The sequence below is a fragment of the Acyrthosiphon pisum genome, chromosome A1 (genome assembly GCF_005508785.2).
Source record: "Acyrthosiphon pisum isolate AL4f chromosome A1, pea_aphid_22Mar2018_4r6ur, whole genome shotgun sequence".
NCBI classification, from domain to species: Eukaryota; Metazoa; Arthropoda; class Insecta; order Hemiptera; family Aphididae; genus Acyrthosiphon; species Acyrthosiphon pisum.
Window position 1 is genome coordinate 32,113,189 of NC_042494.1, and position 9,831 is coordinate 32,123,019.

At 28.7% G+C, this 9,831-nt stretch overlaps 1 protein-coding gene across 1 annotated transcript; it reads left to right on the forward strand.

The window, feature by feature from the left end:
- Positions 1 to 994: 994 nt before the first annotated feature.
- Positions 995 to 8,271, forward strand: LOC100161794 (ribonucleoside-diphosphate reductase large subunit). Its single transcript, XM_001944636.4, has 14 exons — positions 995 to 1,404; positions 1,783 to 1,871; positions 2,304 to 2,481; positions 2,548 to 2,708; positions 2,782 to 2,984; positions 3,042 to 3,267; positions 3,333 to 3,574; positions 6,313 to 6,514; positions 6,604 to 6,753; positions 6,817 to 7,038; positions 7,105 to 7,317; positions 7,378 to 7,473; positions 7,546 to 7,734; positions 7,791 to 8,271. The coding sequence occupies exons 1-14, from the start codon at positions 1,353 to 1,355 to the stop codon at positions 7,974 to 7,976; spliced, it is 2,409 nt and encodes an 802-aa protein (XP_001944671.1). The 5' UTR covers positions 995 to 1,352; the 3' UTR covers positions 7,977 to 8,271.
- Positions 8,272 to 9,831: the final 1,560 nt, after the last annotated feature.

Here is a 9,831-nt window from a genome sequence, read left to right on the forward strand (position 1 = left end):
CCTTAGCCCTTATAGGCCCTAGCTAGGAAGTATCAAGTAGTAATTAATCAGTAGTCACTATTCACCACGGACTAAGAATATTAAGATATATATATTTATATCTTAGCGTCTTAGCCCGTTCTATTCACTAATGGTTATTTAGGGGGCCTAATTTAACGGCGTGTTACCGATTAAAACTCGGCGGTCCGCGACAATTTTGGGCCGTTCAAATCATGAGGGGCCGCGCTGACTGAAAATACTTTGAGAGTTAAAAATTGATAAAATGGAGACTATAAAATAAAAAAAACTATGCACGCGCGGAATAATAAGATAACTTACCCAAGGGCCGCCAGTATTTGTTAGTGGGCTGATGAAGTACGAAAAACTCGGTGGGCCGAATTAGTCCAATCCAGCCCGCTTAAAAAATCGGGGATTTTACCATCGAAACCCAGCTGTTTGCTTCCCGAGTTGTAAAAATGCACTGCATTGACCCAAACTATAGGAAAATATTATTATTTTATTTTATCGAACTGTGGGCTATTAATATGCCCATATATTACAATATTATGTAATTCATTTAATTATTATTATGATATTATTATGGAGGTAAGCCATAATAATAATCACTGCTCCGGTTGGAGTGTATAATGCCACATTACCACATAATATAATAAATAGGTAAGCCCACGGTGTAGACTCAGTGTAGAGAAGGTATCTCTCTACATCGTGGGTAAGCCATATTATTAAGGTTGAACTGTTGAAAGTTCCTATAGTTAGTAGTTTCTACTACCTACACAAAAATCATGCCTATAATAAATAATAAATAATAGAGTGTAAATATTACACTGTGTAATAGATTAATTCTATAATAATAATATGTGTGTAACTATTATACAAATACAATTATATAAATATTAATATTATATTTTATACTACAGCGTTGGGTACGACTGTAAGCCGCCATATGGTAGGAAAAAACGCGGGAAACCTTGTGCTACTATCATTTAATCATTAATCATTGTGTGTTTGCCGCTGTTCGCCTGTGATTTCTTGTTATAGCGAATCGCGTGCTGATCGCTTTCTTTGTATTGCTTAATTTATTGGCGGTTTAAAAGTTTAATGTTTAATTCTTGATTACTGTTCGAGGCTACAGCTGCACTATAACATCACATTACTATTACACTAGTTAACCAAATTGTCTGTTACTATTTAAGTGCATACCTATTTTATTCGGCGAGGTGCCTACCATCTCCTCCAAACACACATTTGATAGTATAATATCATCCATTCGTACTTTCCTGTCTGGATTCTGCGATCGGCTATTGGTGATTTTTAACCTGTAGCCTGCCGCGCTTACGAGAACCTCCCCAATCATGTCTAACTACGTGGGAAACTCGAACACGAATCTGTTCGTCAAAAAGCGTGGTAAGTATATGACACGTTTGTATTTTTTATTACTGATTATTCACAATTCAGGTAGGTACCTATTACAATATTAAGATTTAATCAGCGTATGTAATCCTAGATAAATTGACGTGTTCACATATTTTCACTCATTAGCGATATGGTGATCTATTAGAAATATACCTTTATAATGACATTCATATAAATATGTGATATTAAGAGGGTCATGTCTCTTGAATATGCGAATTCCCCCTACCCAGATATTTCTGTCAATAGTTTAGTTACCTACTAATGGTAACATTTTATAATATGTCTTATTATATGAATAAAGTCCCTCCACAAATGAATCATCAAGTTCTCTTATGTTAAATCTCTTGTCATTAAAATATATTTGTTTAGATGGCCGTTTGGAAGAAGTGCTAATGGATAAGATCACTTTGCGAATTGAACAATTATGTGACGGCCTCAACATGGACTTCATTGATCCGGTTATATAACATTTTATATTATTATTAGGGAATGGATTTATATGTAAATTTTACTTGGTACTTTTTGTTATAAAATTAAATAAGTAAAATTTATATAATAATAATATACCTATATATTTAATATATTATATATGTATAATATTATTCTTGGCTGGAGTAAGTGAAGTAAGACGAGTGTCCAAAACTCATCTCTATGTCTTACCAAGAAAATGTATTTTGTTTCATTTATAAATCTCAATAATAATTTATAAGTACCTACACCCATTACCATTTAATATTTACCTATATACATTTTTAAATAATTATTTTAACTTTTCTCTTTTCTGTTTGTGTTGAATTTTATTCTTTTACAACTGAATTCATAGTTTTATATTAATACCTACCTAACTAAAAAATTAATATTTTACTAATTGTTCATTTTCTTTCTTTCAGCCTGAAATTACACTATATGTCATCGGTGATTTATGCCCAGGTATCACTACTGTACAAATTGACAATTTGGCTGCTGAAACGGCTGCTTATTTAACAACTAAACATCCAGATTTTGCTGTACTTGCTGCACGTATTGCAATTTCTAATCTTTATAAAGAAACTAAAGAAAACTTCAGTGGTATATAATTTATTCTGTTATATTTCCATACATAATTATTATTATTATATTGCATGGTTTTTACAGATGTTATTTATGATTTGTATAACATGTCCAATGAACGAAATCAAAGCCGTATGCCAATCATTTCTGATTTTCATTATGGTATTGTCATGAAACACGCTGATCGTTTAAATAATGCTATTAAACATGATAGAGATTATACTTACAGTTATTTTGGATTTAAGGTATAGACTAAAATACAGAGTTATTCTTTAATAATATTATTAAATGTAACATAATTCTTATAATTAATTTCAGACACTTGAAAAGTCATATTTATTAAAAATTGATGGTAAAGTTGTGGAACGTCCTCAACATTTATTAATGAGGGTTTCAATTGGTATTCATGGTGAAGATATTGACGCAGCCATAGAAACTTATGACTTAATGTCATTAAAGTATTTTACTCATGCTTCACCAACAATGTTCAATGCTTCCACACCTAGACCTCAACTTTCAAGGTAATATTAATATTTTATATTTTATGTATATTTAAGTTTCCCAAAATGTTTGTTTAGTTGTTTTTTGGTGGCTAATAAATCAGATGAATTGGAAGACTTTGGTAAAACAGTTAAAACATGTGCCAAAATTTCTCAATCTGCTGGTGGTATTGGTGTACATCTCCACAATGTTGGTGCAGCTGGTACAAAATGGACCAAGTATCCAAAATGTGAATCACATGGTCTTGTTGAACCTTTGAAAGTTCTGAATGATTTGGCTCAATATATTGACCAAGGAGGAAGAGTTAGTATATACTTTATTTTATTTAGTTTAAATTTATTTTTTTTTAATGTATTTGGGTTTAATAGAGACCAGGAGCGGTTGCTGTTTACATTGAGCCTTGGCATGCTGATATATATACCTATACAGAATTACGTAAAAATACTGGCAATAAAGAAGAAAAAACTAGAGATTTATTTTTGGCTCTTTGGATACCTGATGAATTTATGAGACGTGTTGAGGCTAATCAATCTTGGAGTTTAATGTGTCCACGTAAATGTCCTGGTCTTTCAGATGTCTGGGGCGACGATTTTGTGAAACTTTACAAAAAGTATGAATAGTATTTATTATTAAAATATTATAATCTTAAGAGGATGTCAGCGCACTATTTATTTTTCTCTCTCTGGCCCATGCGCATCATAGACAAAACGCATTTACGCAGAATCATTTTTTCTAAGTTTTTAAGTAATCTTAGAGTAAAATCACCCATTACAAAAAAGATAGAGAATTATATTTTTGAGGGAATGACTTATCGATTTGTCTAAATATTGTCTCAAAACTATTTAAACATAATTTAAATGTAAAATATTTTTGGTTTTGTGTGTATTATATGTCAATTTTGGAAACAGTAAAAATATTTCAATCTTTAACTTTGTGGATTATTTCTGATTGCAAATTAGATTAAGGTAGTATTCTAAATATCTATTAAGCTATAGAGACTTCAAATGTATGACTTTTTTACATTTTTCCTTGGTTTATGTACTTATACTTAATAGAATTTTAGAGTTTTAGTTTTATGTCCTCATAATTTAATCTTCTAGCATAAAATCATAATATTTGTATTTTAAATACTCTGGCTTTAAAAATTAATACAACATTTCTCAAAGTTGTTTACTGGAACATGATTAAAGTTTAGCGTAATATTCTGAATAATGGTATTGTAGATGTATTGAACCAGTTTATTATTTTGTTAATCTAAGACATTCAAGGTTGTCCACGGTTTCTTTTTCTAATTATTTTATACTGCATTATTAGTTGTAGTAGGCTACATTTTTCTGGATGCCACATAACATGTCCCAAATATTGAAGATTTCGCGCTTTTATTGTTTTCATTACTTCAAGATCTTTATTCATTCGTTCTAACACATTGTTATTTGTTATGTGATCGCACCAACTAATTTTTTTATATTCCTCGGTATGGATGCCGTTGTTTTTGCCTTTTCAATACAACATCTTATTTTGTGAGAATGATCCAAGATAAGTAAATTTATGAACTTTATCTTAGGGGGCCTTGTTGAGTCTTTGAGTCTGAGCACAGTTGTCGGGCTTTGTTCTTTAGCGATTCCCAGGGCTCGTAAGTTTATGCCCTAAAAAATGCCTAAATAAGCATGCATTTATACACTCAAAATCGGCAAAATATGCATTGAAATATGCCTTAAAAAGTTAAAAAAATATGCATTTATATGCACTATCTAAAATTATGCACTTAAAAAATTCTTACTTAAAAAATAACATGAATTATCGATTCATTTTTTTAATGTTTTATTTAATTTTTTTATGTCACAATAAAAAAATAATATTCTTGAACCTTCATGAACTGCGTTTAATGTACGTCTTTGTCAATAATTAATTTTAAATCTGAAAATTTCAATAAACTATCGCCTTTTTTTTTCGTCAAATTTTGATTCTTTTATAGTATTTCCATGAAAAATGTTTATTGATATAATGATATGAATAGGAATATCAAAATCATGTATAATATTATGCCCAATAAAATAGAAATATGCATAAAAAAAAACCTCTAAATATGCAAAAACATGCAAAATAAGACTTCACATATTTAACCGTGGTACCTTGAAATAGATTTCTGTCATCAAGCATTAAATACAACTTGACAGCAAATATAAGAAATACAGCAAGATTTATATGCAAATACATGAACTTACGAGCCCTGGCGATTACCATATATTTGGTTTTTTGGGCATTTAATAAATTGGTTTAGTTTTCTCTAGCTGTTACTTCTTTGTTTAGTATCTTTTGTAAGTATTTTGTGCTGGTAGCTATCAATATACAGCGTCATCTGCAAATCTCAGGTACCTTTAATAACCTTTACGTTTATTACTATGCCGTCATCTGTATCTTCCAAGGCTTCTGACATTATTTCTTCTGAATATAGATAGAAAAGCAATTGTGAAAGAATACATCCTTGTCAAACTCCTCTCCGAATTATAAATGCATTAAAAAGTGTGTTGTTTATTCTAATATTAGCTTGTTGATGCCAATACAATTAAATACAAATTGTTATGAATTGAAGGTATTTTCTATCTATACTAATTATTTGTGAAAAAGAATTCACACTACTCTTTCAAGTTGATGTCTCGGCATTGTTGAACAAGTATTTGTATACTAAATTAAGCTTCCCTAGTTCCAAGTTACGGAATCCAAATTTTTCTTGACTAATATAACATATTATTATGTATTTCCGCTTTATTGTAAATTCTGGCGTGAATAACATTTTAAAATATTTTTAGTATGTGACTCATAAGACTGATTGTTCTATATTCATTGCATTTCTTTGCATTTGACTTTGTTGGTATTGCCACAAATGTATACTCAGCGCGTAATAAGAACATGACCAGTCGCGCATTCAAAACAACTTCATGCGGTTCACATTTTGAACAGTGCTGTATAACTGTGAACAGATGTTTGGGGAACCAATGAGAAATCGGCTGCGCGTAATGGACGCTAATCGGTCCGCCGCCTGGTCATGTTCTTATTCCGCGCCGAGTATAGACTGTAGTCAGTTATTTGGTGTGTAACTTGTGTCGTATATAGTATTGAATAGTTCTTTTAAGCGTGTAATGCAGGTGGAATTGGTGTAGGTGTTAAGTAATTCTTTTGGCAATTCATCTAGACCCTCTGCTTTCCTGTTTTTTGATTTGTTTAACCTAGTTGTAGGAATATTTTATTTAAACAAAATTATAATTATACTATTTAGTATTTACAGTTTACACTTTGCACGATACTACTAAACACATCTAATAAAACATGTATGTCCAACTACCATAGGTATGAAGATGAAAAACTTTACAACAAACAGGTACCAGCAAGAGAATTATGGTTCCGTATAATAACTTCTCAAATTGAAACTGGTATGCCGTATATGTTGTATAAAGATGCATGTAATGCCAAAAGCAATCAGAAAAATCTTGGTACAATTAAATGTAGCAATCTTTGTACTGAAGTCATTCAGTACACTTCGGAAGAAGAGGTTAACAACTATCATATTTTTATTATTATTAAATGTTATACTAGATACATATCATTTTTATATAATATGTTATATTTTTTATTTGATAGGTAGCAGTATGTAATCTAGCTTCAATTGCGGTAAATATGTTTGTAAAACCCAATGGAGAATATGATTTTGAAAAGCTTTTAAAAATTACTAAAATTGTCACAAGAAATTTGAACAAAGTTATAGATGTCAACTTTTATCCTGTTATAGAAGTAATTCAATTTATTAAATTAAAATATATTATTATATAATATTTATTCCATTGTATATCACAGGCTGAAACGTCAAATAAACGACATCGTCCTATTGGGATTGGTATCCAAGGGTTGGCAGATTTATTCTCATTGATGCGATTTCCGTTTGGCTCTCCTGAATCAAGAAAGCTTAATATACAAATATTTGAGACTTTGTATTATGGTGCGTTAGAAGCTAGTTGTGAATTAGCTGAAAAATATGGAACCTATTCATCTTATCAAGGATCACCAATTAGTCAAGGAGTATGTACTTGAAAATTAAAATATTGATATAATATATCATGTTGATTTAATTTTATACGATTTTAGATTTTACAGTATGAAATGTGGAATGTAAAGCCTAGTAGTTTATGGAATTGGGAAATATTAAAAGAAAAAATTGCTAAACACGGTGTTAGAAATTCATTGTTATTAGCACCAATGCCTACTGCTTCAACAGCTCAAATTCTTGGCAATAATGAATCTATTGAACCATATACAACAAATTTATATTACAGACGTACTCTTAGTGGAGAATTCAGCGTTAGTATAAATTGTATAAATTTGTTATTAATTTATTTTTAACTTATCTTCATCCTCTAGGTGATTAATCGTCATTTATTGAATGATCTAATTAAGCTTAACCTATGGAACGAAGACATGAGAAATAAATTGATTTTCTTCAAGGGATCAGTACAGGTAAAACAAATATAATGAAAATATTTTAATGGCCAGAATATGTACTTTAAATTTTATTTTATGTGAATATAGAAAATAAAAAGTATTCCAGACAATATTAAAGAATTATATAAAACAAATTGGGAACTATCTCAAAAAATAATATTAGATATGGCTGCAGATCGAGGAGCATACATTGATCAATCTCAGTCATTAAATATTCACATTGAGCAACCAACTATTAGTAAAATATCATCTGTACATTTCTACGGATGGAAAAAGGTAAATTAACTATACAATTTTAAACATTTAAAACATTTTATTCATTTTTATAACAGGGCTTAAAAACTGGTATGTACTATTTGCGTACCAGACCAGCTGCTGATCCTATACAGTTTACAGTTGATAAAAGTACAGTGTCTAATAATGTTGCAATTCAAACTGAGAAGAATGATGCATTAAATATGGAACAATTGGTATGTTCGTTGGAAAACAAAGATGCTTGCACAATGTGTGGTGCTTAGATCACTGTGATTCATAATTATACATTTGATCTGTAAGGTTATTGATGCACCAAATGATGTCTATATTTAAAATTTATGTGGTGATTTCATCATAATTTTTATTGTAATTCTTTTTTTAACTTTATTTTTTGTATTATGTACTTACTTTAATTTATTATCTGTGGTATACTGTTTAGTGTTTACACATAATTGGGAAAATATGTATAAAAAAAAATCCCAATTCATAAACAAAGTTATATTTTAATTTTATCAATTATAATTTTTTACATAAATATACCCCAAAATTGTGATAAAATCTTTTTATATTTGCCTATAAAGTATCTTACATCTTAAAAAAATTCATACAATTGAATGTTAAGTGGATGTCAGCGCAATAATTGTTTTCTCTCAAACCCATGCGCAAAATAAGTAAAACGCTCTCACCTTAAATTGTTTTAATGACTTGAGTAAAATTAGCTATTAATAAAATTAAAAAGGATAATATTTTTAAGGGTGTGACATTGGTTTTATATTTAATCATTATTTAACTTTTATTTAAATTTCAACACAACAATTATTTTTATAAATTTAAATAATGTTTAAATTGTTTTGAGACAATATTTAGACAAATCAATATGTTATACCCTTAAAAATATTGCTCTCTATCGTTTTTTAATGGGTTATTTTACTCTAACATTATTCATAAACATAAAAAAAATGATTCTGCGTAAATGCAATTTGGCTATTGTTATGAGTGGGTTAGAGAGAGAAAACAAACAAGTGCGCTGACATCCGCTTAAACTGTTTTACTCTTTATTTTTATTGTAAAGATTTCTAATAGAATTGTTAAGGATAACTGGAGAAGAACAAGACTGCTATTTTGTGCCTTGACTTTATGCAAGCCTGGGCATAAACGCGTTAAAAAGTTAAAAGTTAAGTTAATTTTAACTTTGAACTTAACTTTTTAAAATTTAATTTGCATTAACTTAATTTTTAACTCAACTTATATTAATTGATATAAACTTAATGAATAACGAGTTACTTTTAATCAAATTCAAATTAAGTTGATTTATAAATAATTAAATAATAAAAATAATTATTGATATAACATAACCATTTACTAGAATAGGGAATTCATTTCAAGAAAAATAACTCAATTAAATACATATAGATATAGCAATAGCCAATTATATTATAACATAATATAATAGGTGTATCTTATATATGTATAAAGATATACCATACTGCGGCATACGAGCAATGAGCATATTGTAATAATAATAATTAATAAATACTAATAACTAATAAGTAATATGATATTATTTAAATATTAAATTATAGTATTGATAATTTTTAATTCTCTCAATACATTCAGTCTACACTAACTGGAGACTTGGTCTGTGTAATATATTTAATACTTATTTGTATTAATAAATCAAAAGATTGTATTTGTTTCGACATTTTCAATTTTGTATGCTGTTCATACTTATTACATAATTCTATTAATTAAAGACCTATGTATAGAAAAGCTATTGGCTATTTCATGTGTTCAATAATATTTATGATTTTTATTATTTTAAACCATATTACTGGGTATTTAGATAGATATAATAATATAAAAAAAAGAATAATAATTTAACTTAAGTTAATAAGTTAATTGAAAATGTTCATATAACTTTTAACTTAACTGAGTTCAAACAAAAATTAGGTTAACTGTTAACTTTAAACTTTTTAAAACGTTTTCCATTAACTAAACTCAATTAAAAATTATCATTAACTTGCCCAGGCTTGACTTTATAAGAATATCTACAGCATTGTATGATTATAAACTTTTCAAAACAATAGGGAAGAACTAAAAAAAAATACCGATGAATGG

Excerpts from the sequence above, each read along its gene's own strand:
- LOC100161794 (XM_001944636.4), top strand. The coding sequence starts at position 1,353 with ATGTCTAACTACGTGGGAAACTCGAACACGAATCTGTTCGTCAAAAAG. Across the intron at positions 6,754-6,816 it reads ACTTTTATCCTGTTATAGAA|GCTGAAACGTCAAATAAACG; the intron begins GTAATTCAATTT and ends TGTATATCACAG. Across the intron at positions 7,039-7,104 it reads GATCACCAATTAGTCAAGGA|ATTTTACAGTATGAAATGTG; the intron begins GTATGTACTTGA and ends ATACGATTTTAG.